Source organism: Lathyrus oleraceus, chromosome 4 (genome assembly GCF_024323335.1).
Source record: "Lathyrus oleraceus cultivar Zhongwan6 chromosome 4, CAAS_Psat_ZW6_1.0, whole genome shotgun sequence".
Lineage (NCBI taxonomy): Eukaryota > Viridiplantae > Streptophyta > Magnoliopsida > Fabales > Fabaceae > Lathyrus > Lathyrus oleraceus.
Genome location: NC_066582.1, coordinates 119,579,226 through 119,606,475, shown reverse-complemented (window position 1 = coordinate 119,606,475; position 27,250 = coordinate 119,579,226). Strand labels below are relative to the sequence as shown.

At 38.3% G+C, this 27,250-nt stretch overlaps 1 protein-coding gene and 1 pseudogene across 1 annotated transcript; one reads left to right on the top strand and one right to left on the bottom strand.

Moving 5' to 3' along the window:
* The first annotated feature begins 649 nt into the window (after positions 1–649).
* Positions 650–1,664, top strand: LOC127073919 (uncharacterized). Its single transcript, XM_051015169.1, has one exon. The coding sequence runs from the start codon at positions 797–799 to the stop codon at positions 1,445–1,447; it is 651 nt and encodes a 216-aa protein (XP_050871126.1). The 5' UTR covers positions 650–796; the 3' UTR covers positions 1,448–1,664.
* A 12,251-nt stretch (positions 1,665–13,915) lies between these two features.
* On the bottom strand, positions 13,916–14,015 carry LOC127077176 (uncharacterized; annotated as a pseudogene).
* Between the last annotated feature and the right edge of the window lie 13,235 nt (positions 14,016–27,250).

Here is a 27,250-nt window from a genome sequence, read left to right as displayed (position 1 = left end):
AATCCAAACTCAATCAAAATAGGTTTTTCTCGTCAAATTCAAATAAATATCCGCAAGTACGAATTATATTGACATGCCTATTTGGAGTCGTCTCTATTTAAAACTTTCACAAATATAATATTTTAGTATGTGTCATACTATTCCATAGAAAAATCAATATTCTAATTTCATATGATATAACTTATTTTGTCAATTCCAACTTTAAAGACACAAATTAAAAATCCAAATGTCAAAATTCTATCTAATAGTAAATTGTGTATTATTTTTTTCAAATAAAAATTATTTTTTTCAATATAAATAATTACTTTTTTAGTATTATTGTTTCTTAATTTTTGTGTTTAAAACATAAGTTAAATGACCCTTAGATTTATTAAACACATACTTAGAGAGTCTCTTCAAGATCAAATAAAATAGTTGAATTTTTATTTATCTTTAAAATCTAATTTTAAAATTCGGTAAAGAACTGAAACTACTTATATCAAAAATAATTATCGAATTGGATTAGTGGCTCAAATGAACGGGATATTGAGGGTGAAAACTGAAAGAAAATTAATCTTCAAATTTAAACCGTCGTTTCTCCCGTAGTCTCTGTCATCACGCTCACGCTGTCCCTTTAATAATAAGGGCAGGGTAGATCATTGGTTGCGATATTCCAAATTCCACACTAAACAACAAACCGTACAAATTTTTTAACATTGGAAAAACAAACCATAATACCACATCACCCATTCCACTCCCTCTTATAAATACCACACCCTAGAATCTTCTCTTCACTTTCTTCTTCTGAAACGGAACCATGACGATGGAAACAGAGTCTCTCCGTTCCCAATTTTCATCCCCAAGTTTCAGCAGTTACTCTTCCGACACTTTGGCTCAAATAGCAACCAGAGTCATCCACACCGACGACACCCTTCTACACTCTTCTCAACAAAACGACAATAACACTCTTGAGCTAAACGACACTGTCAACGATGATTTCGAATTCGACTTCACTTTCCTTTCCACTGATTCTGGCACTGTCTCCGCCGACGACATTTTCCACAACGGCCAGATCACGCCCACTTACCCACTCTTCGACCAATCTTTGCTCAACGGCGTCGTTTCACGTTCCCCTGTTCTCCCTGAAACGGTACCTCGGCGTCGTCGTTTACCCCTGAAGAAACTCATGGAAGACGAGGGAGAAGGTAAAGAGCTTGACGGTGTGGCAGCGGGTACGTACTGCGTGTGGACCCCACCTTGCAAAAAGAGCAGCTCCGCTGAGTCAGAGTCCAAGCGGTGGAAGTTCCGGGATTTGTTACTCAGGAGCCATAGCGATGGGAAGAAGGACTCACTTTTGTTTTTTACATCCGGCGTAAAGCACAACTCCACCGTTCATGATGTCGCCGGCGCGGCCAAGGACGGGTTTCGATCGAAGAGGAAGTTAGGAATTAGTTGGATTATTCAGTAGTGGCCTTTGTCGGAATTGCAAAATACGGAGTACTTTTAAGTCCCAATTAATTTTTTTTTCAAAAAAAAAGGATTAATCCTATATCACAAGTTATTACCTTTTTTATTTTGGTAAATACACATATTATTATCCTTAAATTCCGATGGTTTTCTTAAGGTGTAATTAACGATAACTTACCTGAGTTATTTTTACAATACTGCATGAGATTTATGTTTAATTTGGTTGTTTATATGTGTGATGGGGTTGGTTGAGATTTGGGATATCTTTTTCTTAGTTAGAGCTAAAGTGTGGTAATATTATATGAATGCCTTTTTGTTTGGGTTTAATTTTGTGGGGAATGTTTGTTGATAAAGTTGGAATTGAATTTTGAAATTTGGAAGGGGTAAGTGAAAAGGGGATGAGATGACATGTTGCGCCTGCATGGTATCGTTATACGGTGACGAAGATAAGTTGGCAAAGAATGTTCCGAATAAAAATGGTGTGGGTCTCACACGGCATTGACTTGGTTGAGACGGTCATGTTTATGAATTACTACTTAAATAATGGTTTAAAGCAAGCTGTTATAGACCTGAAGTTTTATGTAATTTGGCTTCTCTTGAACTTGAAAATTAAAAGTGACCTGAAGTTTTATGTAATTTGGCTTCTCTTGAACTTGAAAATTAAAAGTGGATTTGAGTTTTGTTTTGCCTAAAAAAATAGAGTTGAGTTTTGCTTTGTTAATTGCATTGGAGGGTCATGGCCAAAATCAAGGAAACAAGTCTATATTTGAGTAAACCGTCCTAGGAATATGAGTATTAAGTACATAGTATACACATTCATCAAATTAGCATTTGTAATAATTGTGCTGACAGCTGCGAAGAGAAACCGTTGGAGGAATGAAGGAGGCATCTATTGAGGAGTGGCATTATTGTAGTAATATGGAGAGAATCTTCTATTAAACTCAATGGCAGACAATATTGCTGGCCATATGGCATAGCGAGTTTTCAGCATATTATATGAGGTTCCAATTCCATGGATGCCTTCTTGACGGTGGAGTGAATAAAATAAGTGTATCCTTCAACTATAGGACTCAAAAACTGTGATTTACATCAAATGTGTCCATTGTCCATGTAATTTATTAGGTTTTTCTAAAAACTATATCACAAATACTATGATAAAAATAACTTGTACCAATTTGTTTCATACAAATTGTGGATATTTAAGTCTCTCAACTATATAAGTCTATAGAAATGATCTGTGTTTGTGGTGAATATATTAAAAGCTACTCTATTTTAATTAGGGTATGATAAAGGACTTTATAATTTTCATATGTGAACAATTGATATCTCATCATCCAAATCTTGTTTATTAGTTTGGTCACACATGGTCTCTCCTTGACCTAATAATGTGAGTAGTTGACGAGCCATCCCTTTTAATATATGAGATGTGGTTAGTTAATTATTGATGCTTGAGATTCTTCGATTATGACTAAGAGAGTTTTGTTAGTCTGCTTAAAATGTGTTTTAACGTGTCACCTCCTATGAAAGCATGGAGCGTAACGAGCTCGTCCATGTGTCTGTCATGTGACACCACCCACCTTCTTTTAGTACTCTTTATGATGTGTATGAGTTGAGATGTTAATGGATCGGAGAATTTGGAATTCATTAGGCTTGAGTTATGATATGCAAGGTTTGTAAGGGAAAAGCGATTATGAAAGAGACATGACAATTCACAATCTCTTAATTGCAAGGCATGTATGGACGAAACGATTAAGCGAGAGTCATGATGATCCATAATTCCTCAAGCGCGAGGTCTTTAAGGGCGAAGCGATTAACATATATGACATATGTAAAGATGATGTCATATATAAGTGTACATCACATGATTTTTATGAGGTCAGATAGCGAATTTCGTGCACATCCCAGACTCAGTTTATCTGACTCTAAAAGGGCCAAGTCGGAACGGTTATAACATTCCTAAAATAATAAATGGTTGAATCACTTACAGATGATGAATCAATTACATATTATTAATGGCTCGTAGATAAATAGGTCTTGAGACTAAACAAAAAAGGGGATATGACTTATGAATAACACAAAAAGGAGGATACATGTGAAAAACCTTAGACCGCCAATAATAATGCCCATCCATCCATTCCTATCATACCTCCTATAGACAGGACGAATGTGGTCTCGCCTGACTCGCCTCAGGAGGGAGATTTATCCAAATAATGTTTATCAGAAACATTTGACGTCCACCGTGGGGCTCCGGTAAAAATAACCTGGACCTCAAATTTCAACAAAGAAGATGATGATGGCAGAGACACTGGTGTCAAAATGTTTTAGAGTAAGAGTTGAAGTCTTCATCATCATTTAACATTATCCTCTTTTGGGCTTCACCTGTTTGGACTATGTCTCTGGTCATTGTCTATTCTTCTAAGTATCAATTTCACTATGTCAGATTCTGATTTCCCCATGTCGAATTACGATCCATCCTCTTATCGTTTTGAATGGTTCTTGTATTGTACAAATCCCATTGCTTCTCCAAATCTCAAAGATCCAACGTTACATGACGGAACCAACTCTATTACGTGTAAAATAGTCGGCCTCAAAACAACGATGTAATGATGAAGCGAAGGGTATGGATGTTGTAAGAATCACACTCAAGAACACTCAAGAATATGGAAGACCAACTTGAACTTTTCCATCAATGGAGACAACATTTGTGACACGATAGCCAACGACGGGGATGCCGCTAGGGAAAACTGATCCTTCTGGCGTTTCAACAGAATTACATTATGGTGTAATCCACCCATGGAGACGTGCGACGCCGGTTGCATGAGGAAGCTAAGATTGGGGAAACATCAAATACGTAATAGGTTTACAACCCATCGTATGCCATCATCTGCAAGGTTTTGGGAACTATTGAAGATTAACTATAGAGATTTATTCATCTATATTTTCTCATAAAATAAAGGTTACAGTTGCCTGTTTATATAAACTATTGGACCTAAGAAATAGTAACAAACTATATAACATAAGAGATAAAAGGGAAAAAGAAATAATAACCTAAATAATAGCCTAAATAATAGCCTATAAAAGTAGTTATGATAAACGTTATCTCTAAAACTCCCCCTCAAGTTGGAGAGTGAGGATTATGAACTCCTAACTTAGACAAGAAGTCATGGAAAATCGTAGCTCCTAAAGATTTGATGAATATGTCAGTTGGTTGGTGCTGAGTTGAAACCCGAGCCGTAGTGATGATGCCTGATTGGATATGATCTCGGATACCATATTTAAGATTAACTATAAAAATTTATTCATCTATATTTTCTCATAAAATAAAGGTTACAATTACCTGCTTATATAAGCTATTGAACCTAAGAAATAGTAACAAACTATCTAACATAAGAGATAAAAGGGAAAAAGAAATAATAGCCTAAATAATAGTCTATAAAAGTAGTTATGATAAACCTTATCTCTAATAGGAACTTGTCTGAGGAAGGCTATAAATTTGTTCCGACAACGCTCGTGACCTGTCTAGCTTGACTATCGACCGTGATAGCTTATGCTCATATAAGTGTTGATTTTGTGTTTACTTTAAGAACTTGATACTCAAATTAGTTATGAGAGTGCTCTCAACGTGCTTGATTTAATGTCGCATTCATGGTTTCTTATCTAAAAGTTGGATTTATCTTAAAATTAGTTATCCCAAGTATACATTAAATTGAATATCAATTTTGATGTCAATGATAATGTCAGGAACAGAAAATGCATTGGACAAATGTGATGAACAAGCTTTTTAAAATTTTTGTATGATAGTTTATAGTATATCATACGTAGCAGCCTAAGCTGAAAATCAACCTAAGCTGAAAACCAACCTACGTAAATATTCCAAATTGCATCTATTGATTTCTCTTATTCCAGAGATAATCCCCATCAGAGTTGGAAGCTTTGACTTTTCCTATCCCCAGATATGGGTAAAGTCTTCCCTTGTTTACTCTTATTCCAGAGATAATCCCCATCAGAGTTGAGTTTTCTGTTTGATCATCTTCTTTCGCTGCTCTTAAATACATCTTCTTTGTATCCTCAACGAGTGTAGCTTTGGGATAGGGTTTGATGTCCCCGATGATTTATTTTCATCCTTCTCGGGTTATTCCCAAACTGAGTTCTCCAGTAGGCTTCGCCCTTCTTGTCGAGACGTTTGCCGAGTGTCTGTCAGTGATTTTTGGACTTGTTTGTGTTAGATATGTTTGTTTGTCAGCATTAATTATACACAAATCATGCATATACATGCATAATCATAACATTCAGATATTCATGATGCATTCTTTCCCATATATCTTTGTTTGTTATCTCCTGCTATTGGTGAAATGTTCTTCCCCAAGCAGATGTTTGTGTCTGATCTCTCCATATAGAGTCAGCCCCATAGACAGAGAATGTCTATCTTTTCTTCTTTCTTCCCCACTGAGTTATGTCCTCGTGGATGATTATTGCTTCAGTTTCCTCCCCAGTTGTGTATCGGGATGGAGTTACTCCCCAGAGTTATATCCTCATCGGGTTGAGTCTTGTTTGATTGTGTCTTTCTAGTTTGTTCCTAGATTGATTCCTTTTTTGTTATCCCCTGCAGTTCCCTGTGGTTCAGTTGTTCAACTGCTCAGTAACCAGTAATTGTTCATCCTTTCCCCAGCGGACTTTGTGGCCTTCTACCCAGTAACCGGTAGTTGTAAGTCATATTTCTGTGGTTTTCTACCCAGTAACCGGTAGATGTAATCCCCTCTTTGTTGGTTATCTTTACCCAGTAATCGGTATTGATATTCCTTCGTTTTTGAGTATACCACCCAGTAACCGATGATATATCTCTTGGATAATTGCTTTTGTCAAGCAATTTATCCCCGACGAGTCATCTTTCATTTACCCTTGTTTGGTGATGATTGTTTCTCCTTCTGATTGGTCATCATTTTATACCCAGTAATCGGTATCCCGATGTCCTTTCTTTTCGGTCGATTTATCCTTTATTAACCCAGTAACCGGTTGCGGATAATCTTCCATACGAGTATGTTATCTACGTTTTTACCCATATAACGGTAGTAGATAATATATCTCATGCGCTCTTCAGTCGAAGTCTTTTTATTCCCCAGTCGAGTAAGATTTGTATTTCCTTGTGGAATCGAATGTCCATCCTGTAAGTCGAGTTTGCTTTTTCAGCCCTCCTTTCGGATGATGAGTGTCTTGGATATGTTCCCAATTCACGCCTGATTGGTCACCTATTATATACCCAGTAATCGGTATCACTGGTGTTCCTTCATTTTGCTCCCTATTATGACTTTTTGTCCCCTGCGGAGTTAGATTTTCCTGAGTTGAGATGTGCCTTTTGGATCCTCCTCAGATGTTTAGGACGATTGATATCTTTCACCCTTATACCGGTCTTAGATATTCTTTCTCCCTGAGCGTGTTGTTCTCTCACCCAGTAACTAGTGTTTTGATAACATGTCTCTCTTTGAGTTTATTACCTAGTAGCCGATAATATCTCATTATTTCTTCCTCAGCTGGGTCCTTTGTGGACATCCTCGTCTGAGTCCGGATTTTTTTATCCGATGTATCCTTTGTGGATAGTTTTGTTGTATTGGTATATTCCCCATTACATGCATCTTTGCGTCAGCTCGAGTCTTTCCATCGATTTATTTTCATGGAATCCCTTCGTGTCTCCCAGCAAGTTTTAAAGTCGTGACCTGCTCACACATTTTTACCTTATTTCCCCCAGAGTCTATGTCTCCCTAGTGAGTGTGTTACTCCTATGGATCTTCAGTTTCTCCCTATTTCTTTTCCTTTGTGGCAATTATTCACCATGAAGATTTTATTTTGCATGCATACATTTGCATCATGAGGTCTCTTGGTGTCGCATTACGCGAAAAACCGGCGGGAAAAGACACAGAGCCACCACCGTGCGTTATTTATCCCAAAGGAAACGCTCGAAGTAAACTTGGAAAGGAATGGTCTCACGACCAGAGATTACAAGGATCGGGAGTCGGTTATGCGAAGGGAAGGTATTAGCACCCATACGCATCCGTCGTACTCGACGGGATCCACGCTCAGAAAGAATAGAAGAAAGGTTGCTAAATAACTGCTCCCAAAACTGCACACACACTGGAATGAAACACAGATGAAAGACGGAAGAAGAGGACTCGGCAGGATGTCGCATCCTGGGCCTACGTAGTTTGTCAGACACAAACATCAGAGTCGACGTAGTTCAGGGGAACGGGAAACGTGCTCTCTAGGATATCGCATCCTATGCATACATATCTTCTCTAACCAGAGTAAGAATCAGAGCACTCATAGCTCAGCTAACGCACGCCGAAACAAACACTAACAGGAGACGCTGAGACGTCTAACGAAACACACAACAGGAAACGGAATGCTAATCAATGGACTTACATCCAACTCCACACAAAAGCAAACAGGAAACCGAATGCCAATCGCTGGACTTATATCAGACTCCAAACCAAAACACAACACCGGGAAACCGAATGCCAATCGCTGGACTTACGTCAGCCTCCAAGCACACACACAAGAAGAAGGAGGGTCTCAATTGCAACTAGGGCAAGAGAAAGGGAAGGTCTCAATCGCAACGAGGGCGAGAGAAAAGGATCACAGTTAGTTGTTAGTCAAACTCGACAAGACATCGCATTTCGTGCCTACGTATCTCATCTGGACATGAGAATCAGAGTTGCCGTAGTTCGGCTAAACCATTTCTACTTGTTTTGTGTTTTTTAAGTGAACGACGTTACTATGCAATCTACCGGATGCTCGACCTTTGGAGACTTACTCACCTGTAGTAGAAGGAGTTAACGTGTTCTTAAGGGAAGGTAAAGTTTGTTTGTGTTTTAAGAAAGCTCATGCAAGAAAGGAAGTCCTAGACGAAGGAACCGTGCTACCTTAATTGACATGCAAACGAGACTATGCGAAGTCTAGCAATCCTATAGGGATACAATCACACCACACAAACACATTCAGCACGAAGTAAACACACCAACAAGGGGCTCAAACATCAAGGGTAAGGCTTTAGTCAAGGGGTCATATCAACCTCGACAAACAAGCCAACTGGAAGGGTATCTGAGGCTCTTAACCACTGCCATTGACCGTCAGGGTGAGAAGATGAAAGGTAATGAGGATTGGTCCTCATAGCTCTTAACCCGGGCCTGGGTGAGCTTGAATCAATGAAGACGTGGGAGTCCAGAATGTGGGACTCTACTCCACTTTGACTGACTCTATATACAAAGGATCTTGGGTGTTTATTCAAAATGCATCAGCACGTAGTGCGAGCAAGATGAAAGACTCAACTGAATATCAGGGGATGGATTGCACATCCCTTCTATCTGCCAATTGCCTCTTCACTTAGGAGGACTTGAAGTGCATGGCACAAAAGTAAACAATAAAAAACATGGCCTCTTAAGGAGGGCTTCAAACAGGTGCCTGCCAAGATAGCAGGACTTCCAGACTACATGGAGTTAGAGGTCATTACCTAAGTGGTATGCCAACCACAAGCAAAGAAAGCAACTCAAGCAATGAGTTAAAGCTACTAAAGTACCTGTGTAAACAACCAAACAATCAGTATAGTATTCAGACAAACTATCAACAGACAAACAAACAGTGGTTCCAAAAGACATAACAAGTCAAGCCAACAAGCAAACAACTCAAGTGAGTTCATCTCCAAGGAACCTACAACACAACAAATGTTAGTGGAACAAAGCATTTTGTATCTCAATTTATGAGATGAAAATCAACCATCAAGACTAGAAGCTTGAGCCTGAAATGCACAACCCAAAAGATGAGTACAAACCACTAGCACCAAGGCTAGGGTCAAAGGCAAAGTAAAAAGTCAAAACAACAACCAATTTTCAACATGTAGCACATTTATTCTATCATGAACATGTCCTAAAAAGGACCAAACCAAAAGCATTAAGCAAAATCATTTTATGAGCAAAATATGGCAAGGCAAGCAAAAGGTGCATACAATTGGTCATCAAGAATCAAAATTCCATATCAAAACAGAAATGACTCAAACAATTCTGGAAATTTTTATGAGCATACAACATGTCAGACACAATCATCATGCCAAAAATCAGAATCAACAGAGTCCATTTGACCTAGAAATAAAAATGCACAAGTATGACATCAAATTGTGTGACACACATTGTCACACCATACAATCACATGCATAAAACAGAAATGGAAAATGCTAAAAATGCCAAACCAAATCTCACAAGTCATGTATCATGTTGGGAATCAGCACACAAAATTTCATGGCAATTGGACAAGTATTGAGCATTTCACAACAATTTGAATGAGGCATGTCACATTTTGCATACATGTTCAAGCAATTCAACACATTTTAATTTCCAGAAATGATAAAATCATGAAACCACCACCAAAAAATAGTAGACACTTCAAGGATCATGTAGCAAAATCTGGAATTAATTGGATGTGTTTTCAATTTTTAATGATTTTTTGAATGTGGAGGAAAAATATGAAATAAAATGTGACATATGTACATGATATTTGGAGGGAAATAAGAAAAGGTTGAGCAATTTGAAAATGTGGTCTCAGCAGGGATCGAACCGTGCATGGCAAAAATGAGTGCTTAAACAAAATGAATCCCAAATTATACATGTCCAAACTTTGATTCCTCATAACTCCACCAATACTTGTCCATTTTTCAAGAATTTTATATCAGGAGAATCAGCAAGAGAAGATCTACAACATTACATGCATAAGAGGAGGAATTAAGAGACTCGAAAACCTAACCTCTTGAAGATCCATCAATGGCAGCAACGTGTTCAAGGCCTTGCAAGTGTGTAGATCAGCTCTAGCAACCTTGTTATGACTTCTGAAGCACGAATCAACTCTTGGAAGGGCTTGGATCTAGCTCAAAGTTCAATTTCCATTGCCATGTTCTTGAGCTTCATATGCTTAATTCTTCACCAAATTCTGCAAATCAAAGCTTGATCTATACTGAATAATGATCAAAGAACACAAATATGCAAGAAAATCCAAGTGTTATGTGGAAAATTTTCAAATTATGATGAAGAGAATTTTTGGAGGGAAATTTTGGATCTAGATCTAGAATGATGAATTGTGAAATTTCTGTTATGATTAGGGCTTTATATGATATGTTAATCCATTTGCTAATTAAATTTAAGCATGGTTAATGAAAGTTTAGTGAGAAATAAGGTGTAGTGCAAAATTGGAATTTTCACCCCATGCATGCAACATGCACGTGAACAGTACCACATGGCCATGCAATTTCACTTAAAATCATCTTATGAACATGTTGGAATGGTTAAAAAGCTCATATGATGCACCAAATTCAAATTCATGATTTTCCCTCCAAAATGAGCATGAATGAGCAAATTGTCATGTGATGAAATTTCATGCAATGCCTTGATGGATTTGGAAAATATGAGTCATGACAAGCATTATGCAAAAAGAGGCACTCAATTTGGAGTTCTAGATCAAAAGTTATGGCTTGTTGAAGTTCCATGCACACTTGGCAATGATTTGATCATATCTTCTCAACCATTCATCATATGATCATGATCTTGGACTTTTTGGAAATGGGAGAGAAAGATCTTCAACTTTCATGTTGGAAAAAATTTCATTTGAAGCTTCTTTGATGTTGGAAAGTCAAGTTGAATGTGATCCAAAAACTTGCCATTTTTGGAAACTTTAAATTACAGGTCATTTTCCACTTTTGGAAACTTTTGATCTGGCTTCAAAATCTTCAAAGTAGATGTTTGACATGATGAATAAACCTCTTTGGGACATGAATGAGGTGTCTCAAACCATTTCTCCACCTCCTAGCCCCCAGTTGACTTTCAGTTGACTTTTATGGGGCCTAGATGACCTGAAACTGCACTGTGGACTTTGAGCCTTCAACACTTGGTCAAGTTGCTTCAAAATGAACCCTGGTTCATGTAAGCTCTCTAGAACAACCATGTGGCCCTCATCTCAAGGAAATGCTTGGTCTCTTGCACTGGTGAATCTCCTTGATGCCAGTCTTGAATTATAAGTGATAACACGAAATTATATCATATTTTAGGACTTAACTCCATTAAATTCTAGGACTATTTATTTCGGTTTATTGCATTTTATGAGATATTACGTGGTATTTTCTTCCTATTTGTCTCAGGTAGTCTATTTTGAAGAACAAGTGAAAATGGAAGAAAAGGAGGTGCAAAAAGGAGAGAAAAGGAACCAAATGCCAAAGCCCAGCCCAAAGCGCACAAGTCACCAATGTTGTGCCTGTGACGGACGTCACAGGGTGCGTGACGAGCGTCACGCAAAACAGCCTTGTGACGGACGTCACACATGGTGTGACGAGCGTCACACCGTTCCACTACTTTTTTGGCGCAAGTAACGCCCTCAGAAGACTTGAAGAGACGTTGAGGAGTTTGTGTCCTATATCCACGCCGTGCAGTTAGCCACGTTGAAGACCTTGGGAAACGAAAAGTAGTTGCCAGCACCAATATAAATAGCTACTTCAAAAACCTAAAAGGGTTCCTCGGTTTTTCCACGCTCACATTGCCGAAGCTTTACCAATTTTCTTTCTTTTCACGCTTTTGCTTATTTTTCTTTTCCAGCAACTTAACATTGTTTATTTTATTTATTTCTTTTGCAAGTTCTACATTCTTTTTCCCTTGCAATTTACCTTTCCCTTTTTAGCATTTAGATATTTTTCGCATAATAGTTTCTACACCGGAAACTATTGTGCAACTTTTTATCGGATCTAACCTTACGTTAGATTCTAGTTTTATTTCCTTGGTTTAATTTATTGTTTAATTGAAGAATCGAAGAACAAATCCTACCGGCTTGTGGTGGAGTGTTCAAGACTATTGTATTACGCATTCAGGTTCTTTAATCATTATTTAATGTTTTGTTTTATTATTATCTATATTATCTGCCTGGAATGAGTCTGTTTATGCATGATATGTATTCTTGTTTATTTAGCATGTCTGGCTAATTCGCCTAGATATCGGTATGTAAAGTAAGCAGAATAAGGGATCAAGACTGAGTCGGTCTATTTAAACTTAAAATTAGAATCAATCTTTTTACGGTCTCAACTTACAGGTTTAATAACAAGATTTTTTACAAAAGTAAAGGACATAAAGAAGTTAAAATCAATAGAGCGAGAGTTTGAGGTTTTAATTGGACAGTGTAAGTTAGGCATTAATTCTAGATCAGGGCGAGAGCAAGTTTTAGAGTTAATTAAATTCTGACCTTTTCCAAAAAGTATTTTTAAAGATCGAATGTGAGGACGAGAGTTAAGCATTTGGATTTAATTGTATAACCTAAGTCAACAGAGCGAGAGTTTGAGATAAGGGTGTTTAAAACGGTCAGTGTTTTCTTAAAAAGAGTTTCTGCAACTTTATTGCTTTCAAAATATGGTTTTTGACTTAATTATAAGTGACAGCTACATTAATATAAAATCATGGTTTATTCAACAGAGCGAGAGTTTGAGATAAAACCTTTAACCAATAAAGTTAACTGAAACGATTTATTTTAAAACCAAGAAACCGACAAAGACTTGATTCCCTAGTTTTGACGAACTACATACCGATATCCATTTTATTAGTATTTAATCTAGATCTTAGTTTAGCTCTTAGTTTTTCCCCAAACAATCAAACATTTTTCACCTTAGCTTTACGTAGTAACCTTAGATAACGGTATATCGATTCATAAGTCCCTGTGGGATCGATATCTTTTAAAACTACGTGATAGAACTGTGCACTTGCAGTTTGTATCCCATTCTCGACTCACACAGTCGAGCGATCAAGTTTTTGGCGCCGTTGCCGGGGACTTTTATTTAATCGATATCGTAACTCTTCCGTTACGCTGTAGAGACTAAGGTTTCTTTTTCTTCTATTCTTTCTTTCGTTGATTTGTATGCCACGCACTCGCTCACAAGGCGAACCGCTCTATTTACGAATCAACGATATCGAACTATATCTCCGAGTCTTACGACGAATTCGGGAATATCGTGCTGCAAACAATCTCCCTACTATAGAACTTCCTGATATCAAAAACCTTTTTCCTTCGATAACCGAGATGGCAGAACCAGCTCGTGCTCTTAGAGATTACGCCGCTCCATCGCAAGATGAGCCGCATTCAAGTATTGCTCCACCCGCAATCGAAGCAAACAACTTCGAACTTAAACCTTCGCTGTTGCAGGCTGTGCAACAGAACCAATTCTCTGGAAATCCTACCGAGGATCCAAACCTTCATTTATCCGTATTTGTTCAATACGCCGATACTGTTAAAGCTAATGGTGTCACTTCAGAGGCAATTCGACTTCGTCTTTTTCCTTTCTCATTAAGAGATAGCGCTAGAAGATGGCTTCAATCTCTTCCTTCCAACTCAGTCACCACCTGGAACGAGTTGAAGAAAGTTTTTCTTGCCTGATATTTTCCGCCAAGCAAAACAGCTATGTTAAGAGCCCAGATAAACGGATTTAAACAGAAAGACAACGAGTCTCTTTTCGAAGCATGGGAAAGATACAAAGACATGATGAGACTTTGCCCACACCATGGTTTGGAAGACTGGTTAGTAATTCACACATTTTATAATGGTCTCTTATACAACACAAGGTTAACAATAGACGCCGCTGCAGGTGGTGCACTAATGAACAAACCTTATGCTGATGCTTACCAGCTTATCGAGAGCATGGCCCAAAACCACTATCAGTGGGGAACCGAACGAACAACGGTGGAAAAACCTCAACCGAAAACTGGCATGTACGAGATAAGTAACCTTGATCACGTTAATGCAAAAGTGGATGCTTTGGTCCAGAAAATTGAAAGTTTAAACGTATCACCTCCAGCCGCCGTGGTTGCTATAACTCAGAATTGCGAGGTCTGTGGAATCCAAGGCCACACTCCTACGGACTGTCAACTTTTGACTGGAATCCAAGCAGAGCAAGTGAACTATGCTCAAGGAAGCCCCTATTCGAATACCTATAACCCAAATTGGAAGAACCATCCAAACTTTTCATATAAGAGTAATAATGCTTTATACGCACCTGGACAGTCTCCAAATCAAGCCCCATCTATACCTCCGGGATATCAGAAACCGAATCCATCCATGCCTAACAATAATACCCCTAGAAAATCCAACTTGGAAATCATGATGGAAAACTTTATAGCTTCCCAACAACAAACCAATAAAGATTTCTTAAACCAGAACATACACACTGGCGAACAACTTAAACAACTAGCAAGCAAAGTAGATGCCTTGGCTACCCATAACAAAATGCTGGAAACACAAATATCTCAAGTAGCTCAACAACAAGCACCTACTGCTGCCCCAACTGGTACATTCCCTGGACAGCCCCAACCTAATCCGAGAAGCCAAGCTCATGCAATTATATTAAGAAGTGGAACGGAAGTGGAAGGACCGTCTGATCCAAGGATAGAAAACCAAAACCCTAAGAAATCAACTGAGGAAAGTGAACCTAAGGAAAAGGAAGAGAGAAATAAGGAAACCCTAGAAAAGAAGGAACCTTATGTACCTCCACCACCTTACAAACCACCTATACCTTACCCTCAAAGGCTTGTTAAAACCAAAGATGCGGGCCAATTTAGAAAATTTGTTGATCTCCTTAAACAATTAAACGTTACAATTCCGTTCACCGAAGCTATTACGCAGATGCCCTCATATGCTAAATTCTTAAAAGAAATCCTTTCTAATAAGAGGAAACTTGAGGATAGCGAAACCGTTACACTCCCTGCCGAATGTAGCGCTATAATCCAAAACATGCCTCCTAAACTCAAGGATCCGGGTAGTTTCTCTATACCCTGTCACATAGGAAAATTTGTCATCGACAAAGCCTTATGCGATTTAGGAGCCGGAATTAGCGTTATGCCTTTATCCATATGTAAGAAACTGGAAATGGGAGAATTAAGACCAACCAAAATGTCCGTGCAACTAGCAGATCGTTCCATCAAATATCCTGTAGGAATCCTTGAAAACGTTCCCGTACGCATAGGTCAGTTTTACATTCCCACTGATTTTACAATTATGGACATTAGAGAAGATGATATTACACCCATTATACTGGGAAGACCATTCTTAGCAACTGCCGGTGCAATCATAGACGTAAAACGAGGACGACTCACCTTCGAAGTAGGTGAAGAGAAAATTGAATTCATTCTTTCCCAATTCTTGAAAGCACCTGCAATAGAAGATACATGTTATTTCATGGATATCATCGATGAATGCATAAAAGAAGCAGAGTTAGGAGAAGACAAATCATCAGACTATCTTTTAGAGGACAAATCTAACCAATGTTTAGCAATAACACCGGACCCTACGCAATGTCTTAACAAACCAACCCCTGACCTGAAAACACTTCCCAAAAATCTGAGATATGAATTCCTAGACTTAGAACTTGAACGGCCTGTGATAGTTAATGCAGATCTAGGAAGACTCGAAACAGAAAAACTCCTACATATCTTAAGGAAGTACCCCACCGCACTAGGATACCACATCACCGATCTTAAAGGAATAAGCCCTTCTATTTGTATGCACCACATCATGTTAGAAGAAGACTGTAAAACCTCTAGGGAACACCAGAGAAGACTAAATCCGATCCTGAGTGAGGTAGTAAAGAAAGAAATAACCAAGTTATTGGAAGCAGGTATTATATATCCTATATCTGATAGCAAATGGGTTAGTCCTGTACACGTTGTACCAAAGAAAGGAGGCATAACCGTTATTGAAAACGAAAAAGGAGAAACTATAACTAAACGAATCGAATCGGGATGGAGAATGTGCATTGATTATAGGAAACTAAACAAAGCAACCTGAAAAGATCATTTCCCTTTACCATTCATTGACCAAATGTTAGAACGATTAGCAAAACATTCACATTTCTGTTATCTAGACGGTTATTCAGGCTTCTTTCAAATACCAATTCACCCTGATGACCAAGAAAAGACAACGTTCACGTGCCCTTTTGGTACCTTCGCTTATAGACGAATGCCGTTTGGTCTGTGTAATGCCCCTGCAACCTTTCAAAGATGCATGATGGCAATATTCGCCGACTTTCTCGAAAACATCATGGAAGTATTTATGGATGACTTTTCTGTATACGGACAAAGTTTCGAAGAATGCCTTGAAAACCTAGAAAGAGTCCTAGAGCGATGTGTGAAAGTAAACTTAGTACTTAACTGGGAAAAGTGCCACTTTATGGTACAAGAAGGAATTGTTTTAGGACACATCATCTCGAACAGAGGAATTGAAGTAGACAAAGCCAAAATAGAGGTAATCGAAAATCTTCAACCCCCAAGAACCGTGAGAGAAGTACGAAGCTTTTTAGGACACGCCGGTTTTTACCGACGATTCATCAAAGACTTCTCTAAGATAACTAAACCTTTAACCGGACTACTGATGAAAGATGCTGAATTCATATTCGACGATAACTGTTTAAAAGCATTTCAAACTCTTAAACAAGCATTGATCTCCGCACCCATTATGCAGACACCAGACTGGAATGAACCATTCGAAATAATGTGCGATGCCAGTGATTATGCTGTAGGTGTTGTTTTAGGACAACGAAAGGATAAAAAGCTTCACGTTATATATTACGCAAGCAGAACCCTGGATGAAGCGCAAATGAATTACGCCACTACCGAGAAAGAACTCCTAGCAGTGGTATTTGCGCTAGATAAATTTCGTTCTTACTTGGTAGGAGCCAAAATAATAGTTTACACCGATCACGCTGCTATCAAGTACCTTTTAACAAAAAAAGATGCTAAACCTAGACTCCTAAGATGGATCTTGTTGCTACAAGAATTCGACCTAGAAATCAAGGACAAGAAAGGAACTGAAAACGTAGTAGCAGACCACCTCTCTAGACTTGAGAACCTTGAACCGGAAAGAACATCAATTAATGATGATTTCTCGTATGACAAACTTATAGCTACTTTGGAAGAGAGCAACTCCGACATGCAAGTAGAAACCACCTTAGCTATATCTGCCACACCATGGTACGCTGATCTCGTCAATTATTTAGCTGCCGGAATAGTTCCACCTACTTTATCTTACCAGCAGAAGAAACGATTCTTCTACGACATAAAACACTATTACTGGGATGATCCCTTACTTTTCAAAAGAGGCCCCGATGGTATTTTCCGTCGATGTATACCCGAAGAAGAGGTAGAAAATATAATCCAACACTGTCACTCCGCTCCTTATGGTGGACACACAAGTACATCCAAGACCTGCTCTAAAATCCTACAAGCCGGCTTTTATTGGCCAACTATATGGAAGGACGTACATGCGGCTATTAAGGAGTGTGACAGATGTCAACGCACGGGAAACATATCTAGACGTGACGAGATGCCACAAAAAGGTATTTTGGAAGTAGAGATCTTCGACGTGTGGGGGATAGACTTCATGGGACCTTTCCCATCCTCTTTCGGTAACAAATACATACTCGTGGCAGTTGACTACGTATCAAAATGGATCGAAGCTATAGCTTCCCCAACAAACGACACCCGAGTAGTAACTAGACTCTTTAAGAATATAATATTTCCGAGATTTGGCATCCCAAGAATAGTAGTCAGTGATGGTGGATCGCACTTTATATCCAAGGTACTCGAAAAACTACTACTTAAGTATGGAGTAAGACATAGGATAGCGACACCTTACCACCCTCAAACCAGTGGACAAGTGGAAGTATCTAACAGGGAAATCAAGCAAATACTAGAAAAAACGGTCGCCACTTCAAGGAAAGATTGGTCATTGAAATTACCAGAAGCTTTGTGGGCATACCGAACTGCTTATAAAACCCCCATAGGGACGACCCCATTTAAGCTCATTTATGGAAAATCCTGTCACCTCCCGGTAGAATTAGAACATAAAGCCTATTGGGCTATTAGAATTCTAAATTTGAATTATAAAGCCGCCGGTGAAAAGAGAATCCTTGACATAAACGAATTAGAGGAACTCAGAAGAGACGCCTATGAAAATGCCAGAATCTATAAAGAAAGAACAAAACAATGGCATGACAAGCGTATATCAAGGAAAATCTTCAAGCAAGGCGACGCAGTACTTTTATTTAACTCTAGACTAAAGTTATTCCCGGGAAAACTACGATCCAGATGGTCAGGGCCTTTTCATATCACTAAAATCTTTCCCAGTGGAGCGGTAGAAATAAAAGGAAAATCTACAGAACCGTTCACCGTAAACGGGCAACGTCTGAAACACTATCACTATGCGGAAACCAACGAGGATTCGCAAATCCTACACTTAGACGAAACGCCCCCAGGACCTATAGATTATATTTAACAGTTTCTTTGTCGAGCTTGCGACATTTAAACAAAGCGCTTAGTGGGAGACAACCCACAAATTAATTTGTTATTTTATTATTCTATTATTATCATTTCCCTATTTCTTTCTTAATTATTCTTTTAATTTCTGTTTAGTATTCATTCTTGATTTATTCAAAAAGAAAATAATAATAATAATAATAATAATTTTTTCTTCTTTCGGCATTTGGCCAAATCCTGACTTAAACTCATGTTTTCTTTTCTCTAGCTAACACTAACCAGATGGGACATATTGATCGTATGGGTATCAAGTTCAGAGGAATGGCTCAGAAACAAAAGTTTGAAGAACTAGCCGCTAGAGAGATGCTACCTAGTTTATATGCTGATGATTGGACTATGACTGCCCTTGGACTTAGACAGAGTGTCCTGTATTTGCTGAACCAGATAGGATGGGAGACATCCCCTATCCTGAGACATTTCACCACCTACCGGAGACTCACACTAGAATTCCTTAGCTCATTAATCTATCTACCCAGCCATAGAAAAGGAATTAGCAGAGGTTTTATCCAGTTCAGAATGTTCAATATGGAGTACCAATTTAATATTAGAGACTTTACCAATCTTTTGGGTTTTCCTACCTCCTTTGACACATTCACAGTAAGCCAGGAAGAACTTTTTGAACATAGAGAACTTGAACACTTTTGGGGTAAGCTGACTGGAAATGATGAGCCCGAAGAACATGAGTTTCTCTCTGGAAACATACACAACCCGGCTTTTCGCTATTTCCATAAGATCCTGACCCACACTTTATTTGGGAAGAAGCCAAACAGTACTTCAGTTTCACGTGATGAACTTTTCATCATATTTTGTGCTTCCCAGAACCGTCCAGTAAACGGTGCCACTTTTATGTTAGCTAATTTGGACCACCTTATCCAGGATGAGCGAGCACCCATTAGAATAGGCGGTTTGATCACTATGATAGGTAATGCTATTGGATTACGTCAGCCTATGCTTGACCTAAACCCTTTTTGTGGCATTACTACTATGAGTATACCTTTCCTCTTCAACACTATGTTTATAGCAAACCTAGGGACTGATGAGTTTGAGCTTATTATTGATAACCAGGTTCTCTGCCTATTCACCATGCCCGATCCTAGGACTAGTGTTCATAACCAAAGGAACTGGCTCTATAACCTGAATGAAACCCCAACTCCTGCTGGATCCACTGAATCCATCCAGGATTATGAGATTTATGATGACTATGAGAATTATGTTGACCAGATCCCTCATGCTGAATCTGACCCTCAGACACCATCCGGCTATTATGATATTGACCCTCCTCCTCAGCCTGTTCAGACCGAAGAATCAGCCATACCTGACCTCCGACATCATATGCCCGGAACTGATTATAACACCGCCATTGAAGCTTTGATGTCAGAACAAGACGCCCTCAGAGGAGAATTTACTAACATGAGAGACGAAGTTCTAGGATACATGAGCAGTATGACGAATCAGTTTCACGAGTTGCTATACCGTGTTAACTCTTTTGCTCCTCCGGCCAGAGATCGTGCAGAGTGATAGAGTTTAGTTATTTTTCTAAGTTATTTAGTTTTAAATTAGATTTTTCATTAATGTTATTTGAATTCGTGTTCGCATTTATTTTTTTCTTTCATTTCATTGTTTTCCTTTCCTGTATTACATTATGATCATTTTTATTGAAGCTGTTTATTTAATTTTATTATGCAAAAGCTATTATGCTCTACTGTTGCTACCTATGAATTATTATTATACAAAGCAGATTATGCGTGCACAATAAATTAAACTGCAGACTAAACTGATCATAAGCAAAACAAAACTAATAAATTCACCAACCAAAGTAATTCTGTGAAGCGCTACTGAGGCCTTTCCAAAAAGGAATGCGTGACGAGCGTCACACTATCCATAACGGACGGCACGCCTAGTGCCTGTTACGAGCGTCACACCCCTGTGACGAGCGTAACACTCCTCAGACTAGTGAACGTTAAGGAGCCGTTGGAGACGAACGTTACACCTTTAACTTTTTACCTTCCCCATTCATTTCTCATTTAACCACACTTAATTACTTTTCAACCACTTTTTCTTTCCACCTTCCAAATTCTTCTCCTATAAATACCCACCAAACCTTCCTTCATTCACCACAAAACAATTCTCTCCTATCAAATACATTTCTTTTTCTTTCCAAATCACCCCTTCAAAATTCATCACAATGGCGGGAAATCAGAATTTCGGAAATATCATCTTCCGATCCGTAGATGACAATTATCAGAGGGAGCAATTCGAGCGTTTCCAACAGCGAGGCGTCGTTTCCACCAGGTACCCCGATTTACCTTGTTTACAACAATTAGGCCTACTCCAAGGTATCGAATGGATGCTCCGTCAAGCCAACTTAACCTTCCTTTGCACTCATAATCAACCCACCTACCCATCCCTAACCTTAGAATTCTTAAGTTCATACGACTACACCACTCCCGCCGGTGAAGACGAATTTCTAACCGGTACCGCAACCTTCCGGATGTTCAACACCGAGTACTCCTTAACCCAAAACCAATTGAGTACCATGCTACAATTTCCCACAGAAGGTCTGCTGCACGCCAGAATCCCTCCAACCTCAAACTGGAACACAGTTGGCGTTTTCGGCCTTTTTAAGAAAATTTCCGGTATAGATACCTACAACTGGGAAGAGCTCCTTCTCTCCCATATACATAACCCCACTATCCGGTACTTTATCCGCATCTTGCAAAACACAGTTTTTGGAAGGCCAAACAACAGCAAGGTCAACTCAAAGGAACTATTTTTCCTCCAGTGCGTCTTCGAACCAGATACTCAGGTAAACGCCGCCTCCTTTCTACTTCATCATATCCGCACCTTATATGCTAGAGGCAGGCAACCTTTTATAATTGGTGGATTAATCACCACCATCGCACTTGGCCTAAACCTAGGGGATAAACTCCAAACTTTAGAATCCCTACCTCCCCTATCTATGGATATCAACTACTGTCGATCCAGCCGCTTGATTAAGAACAGAGTAGGCGGAGGATATTATCTTATGGTGAACAACCAGGCAGTCCCAAGCGTTGTTCTACCAAATACTGCCCTCACTGATGTCACAAACCCCGACCGCCACCTCTACGATCTAAACGCTCCCGAAACCACCGAGCCTTCACAAACAAACCCGCAAACAGATGAGTTTGAAGAAATGGAACAAGGTGATCATCCGCCTACACAACAGTCAGTCCCGCTCAACCCTTCCGGCAATACAACTGGCCCATCCTCCCAACGTCGTCGACGAAGAAGGCCTGCAACCAACGACGACATTATGGATGCTATCGATGGTATGCAGGCACAGAATGTCGAAATGCTGCAGATGATGCATCAAATGCAACAACAACAGGATGCTAGGAATGCCATAACCGACCAACGGTTTACTGAGCTGTTCAGCAGGTTCGACAACTTAGACTTACGTCAGAGATCACCAGGTCCAAGAACCAGAGGCGGAAGACAACCTTAGTTGTAGTTTCTTTTTCCTTTCCATATTGTATTTCATTTCCTTAAAACATTGGGGACAATGTTTAATTTAAGTATGGGGGGAAAACCTTGTTCTTTCAACCTTCCATTTTTCAAGTATGTTATTTTCCCTTTCATTATTTTCCCTTTCATTGTTATTTCCCTTTCTTGTTTTAAAAAAAAAAAAAAAAAAAAATTTATTATAGATTTTAAGTTAAGTCCCGAGTGTGAAAATTTCTATTATCTATTCCCCTCAATTTTCTTGAGCCATAAAAAAAAAAAAAATTTTACACACCCAATAAGTATAAAGGTTGCTTACTTTATAAAACTTGAGTGAAATCAAGACAAAAAAATCATTACCATAACAACGCTCTGAGAACCTCAACATGTTAGATCAGGATAAGTACCCATTATACCGATTCCTCGAACTTTTAGTTTTATAGTAATCCCCGAGTAGTTTATACGAGAAGTCAGCACCATCTTAATAGCAAACTACGTGGAGAGCCGATGAATATAAGTGAATGATCCCCAAAGTAACATAAAATATATGAATATATCAGGAAATGCACTGATTAAATTAGGTGATCCTTACCAGATCATTTAATCTAAAGGTTGCAGATCATGCAAAAACACAATATGAAAAATCCATTATGAGTTGGTTCAGTAGGTATCTGGTACTGAACTCGGTAGGGCGGACTACGGTTCGATCCCCCACAATTTGCAATGGACTGAATAACGAAGTTATCCGACTTATGTACCAGAACTTCTAGCTAAAAGCGGATCATAATCACTAACCGGTTACTCCACTATGTGCGCGAAAAGATAAAGGGCTTAATGTGATTTCGCTAGAATGAAAGCGGGTGAAATAAAAGTAAAGGAACTAGGATAGCTATAATGGCATCACTTGAACTGATTTGCATAAGGTAGGGTTATCTAAGTTGTAACGGTAGTTGTTGATGTCAAGATTAAACTCAAATTGCTTCTAAACAAAATCCAGTTGCAACCTATTACGAATTGATGTGTGTTTTGAAACTTCGCCTGGCTAAATTTTTGAAAACGATTTCTATACTGAATTTTTGCTTGAGGACAAGCAAAGATCTAAGTATGGGGGAGTTTGATAACACGAAATTATATCATATTTTAGGACTTAACTCCATTAAATTCTAGGACTATTTATTTCGGTTTACTGCATTTTATGAGATATTACGTGGTATTTTCTTCCTATTTGTCTCAGGTAGTCTATTTTGAAGAACAAGTGAAAATGGAAGAAAAGGAGGTGCAAAAAGGAGAGAAAAGGAACCAAATGCCAAAGCCCAACCCAAAGCGCACAAGTCACCAATGTTGTGCCTGTGACGGACGTCACAGGGTGCGTGACGAGCGTCACGCAAAACAGCCTTGTGACGGACGTCACACATGGTGTGACGAGCGTCACACCGTTCCACTACTTTTTTGGCGCAAGTAACGCCCTCAGAAGACTTGAAGAGACGTTGAGGAGTTTGTGTCCTATATCCACGCCGTGCAGTTAGCCACGTTGAAGACCTTGGGAAACGAAAAGTAGTTGCCAGCACCAATATAAATAGCTACTTCAAAAACCTAAAAGGGTTCCTCGGTTTTCCACGCTCACATTGCCGAAGCTTTACCAATTTTCTTTCTTTTCACGCTTTTGCTTATTTTTCTTTTCCAGCAACTTAACATTGTTTATTTTATTTATTTCTTTTGCAAGTTCTACATTCTTTTTCCCTTGCAATTTACCTTTCCCTTTTTAGCATTTAGATATTTTTCGCATAATAGTTTCTACATCGGAAACTATTGTGCAACTTTTTATCGGATCTAACCTTACGTTAGATTCTAGTTTTATTTCCTTGGTTTAATTTATTGTTTAATTGAAGAATCGAAGAACAAATCCTACCGGCTTGTGGTGGAGTGTTCAAGACTATTGTATTACGCATTCAGGTTCTTTAATCATTATTTAATGTTTTGTTTTATTATTTATCTATATTATCTTCCTGGAATGAGTCTGTTTATGCATGATATGTATTCTTGTTTATTTAGCATGTCTGGCTAATTCGCCTAGATATCGGTATGTAAAGTAAGCAGAATAAGGGATCAAGACTGAGTCGGTCTATTTAAACTTAAAATTAGAATCAATCTTTTTACGGTCTCAACTTACAGGTTTAATAACAAGATTTTTTACAAAAGTAAAGGACATAAAGAAGTTAAAATCAATAGAGCGAGAGTTTGAGGTTTTAATTGGACAGTGTAAGTTAGGCATTAATTCTAGATCAGGGCGAGAGCAAGTTTTAGAGTTAATTAAATTCTGACCTTTTCCAAAAAGTATTTTTAAAGATCGAATGTGAGGACGAGAGTTAAGCATTTGGATTTAATTGTATAACCTAAGTCAACAGAGCGAGAGTTTGAGATAAGGGTGTTTAAAACGGTCAGTGTTTTCTTAAAAAGAGTTTCTGCAACTTTATTGCTTTCAAAATATGGTTTTTGACTTAATTATAAGTGACAGCTACATTAATATAAAATCATGGTTTATTCAACAGAGCGAGAGTTTGAGATAAAACCTTTAACCAATAAAGTTAACTGAAACGATTTATTTTAAAACCAAGAAACCGACAAAGACTTGATTCCCTAGTTTTGACGAACTACATACCGATATCCGTTTTATTAATATTTAATCTAGATCTTAGTTTAGCTCTTAGTTTTTCCCCAAACAATCAAACATTTTTCACCTTAGCTTTACGTAGTAACCTTAGATAACGGTATATCGATTCATAAGTCCCTGTGGGATCGATATCTTTTAAAACTACGTGATAGAACTGTGCACTTGCAGTTTGTATCCCATTCTCGACTCACACAGTAGAGCGATCAATAAGATGCAATGTACTATGCAATGTTAATGTAATGTTATTGTGATGTTAGTGACCTAAAAATGAAATGAATGCATGACCGGGGGGTGAAAATTTGAGGTGCTACACTTGGGGACCAAAATTCATCTTTTTGCTATTATTTAAGCTCATTATATCTCGTCGAGAGGAAGATTTTAACCTTCATATCTCCGGTTAGAATGACCTTAAATAGGGGCATCTGTAAGACCGTAATTTTGACCCTAAGATCCCTCATGGCATCATGTTATTGCACAAGTGCATTACCTCAAGGATCATAGCATGTTTGGCTCCTTAACCTTAGGGTTGGGACTTGTTTGAGTGATTTGAGATCACCAAGCATGCTTGTATTATACGTTATTGCATTTCTTATTTGATTACTAACCAAAAGCACAAAAATATGTCACTAACTCTTTTTATTTTGAAGCTCAAGTGGTCATGTGCTCCACAATGCTCCTAGGAGGCTCCTAAACCCAATGCAATGGATAGATGAAGATGAGAAAAAGCATGACAATGGTCCACAAAGTTCCTAATCATCATATATGCCTCCCAAATATCTCAATTTTCCAATTTGATCAAGATAACCCAAAGGGCTTGAAGATTGTTTCCCAAGAAAACCCTAATTTCACTGTGCTCTGATTGTGCCTTGCCCATGAAGCAATCTCAACCTATGATCAAATTTAATCAAGGGAATTTCTTTCATTTATAATTTTATGCATATATGAGCCTATTTTAGGCCCCTCAATGATTTATTCATCAAGATTGGAAGTTTGACCTTGAAAAGTTGACCAGTCAAGTCATCTGACTAAGCTAAGGTTCAATGAGCTATAATTTTTGACGTGTTTGTCAAATGAAGATGACCCCAATATAAAAAATGTTCCTAAGAACAATATGAACACCGTTCATGTTCATCAAAAATCTATTTGAAGCCTGTAAGATCATCATTAATTTCAAACATTTATAGGTCATTTTGATTGAAACCCTAAATTTGGGTCAACTTGCCAAGGGCATAACTTTTGAAATTTTTATGATTTTGAGGTGGAACTAAAGGCGTTGGAAACATTGAGATGTATAATTCAAATGTTATGTTGGACAAAATTTCATAATCCTAAAGGAAATACATGTTATATTGCAAAACATTATAGGTCATCTTGGACCTAATTCATTGAATTTGAAAAAGTACCCAACTTCAAATGCCCATAACTTTGTCATAGAAAATCCAAATGATGCAAACTTTAAGTCTATATTGACTATATTTAAAATATATAATACTTTTATGTTGGAGAGTTTTTCATTTGAAGCTTGTATCATGAGGACAAAGGGGTTTGATCAAGCTTACTTTTGGCTAATTTTTTTTTTTCAAAAATGATTTGAACATGTTTTACACTTGAACTTTCCAAGCCAATTTTGATCAATTTTCACATGTCAAATGGTTTTTTTCCCAATATGACTTTTATTCCTTATCTCAAGAACTTTCCAACCATTACTCACAATAGTCATTTGGATCTAACATTTGGGAGATTCGAATTTCTTTTCATTTATGTGCATTTTTGATATTTTATGTTAAAACTTGAAATGCAAGCATTTTCCATTCCATGTGCATGACCACATGCTTTCCATATGATCTCAGCAAGCTTCTTCAGCCATTCATGGGCCTCTCACATGTCCACAAAGGCCCATGCATTCAAAAGTGCAATTCCCATGCACATGAGCAAAGTGTGAATTCAGATGCATTTACCTATAAATAAGGGCTTCCTCTCCTTCATTTGATAACCTTTTGGAGATCCCACATGCTGCTGAACTGAAACCACACCCTCACCAAAGGAATCATTCACCACTTTTCAGTATTTTCGAGCTTGAAATTCAGCAACATTAGTTGAGTTTCAAAGCTAGATTCCTTAGCCAATCATCCTCCCTATATTTAGAGATCAAAAAGGAGCAAAAATCTTGAAGAATTCGTGGCCAGAAACTCACCATTTTGAAGGTATAAGCTCAAACTGTTTGGATCTGAAACTCATAATTCAATGTAGTATTCTTGTGTTTTTGTGGACCTCTGAAGTCCTC

What these genes read in the sequence shown, in the direction of transcription:
- LOC127073919 (XM_051015169.1), top strand. Translation starts at nt 797, where the DNA reads ATGACGATGGAAACAGAGTCTCTCCGTTCCCAATTTTCATCCCCAAGT.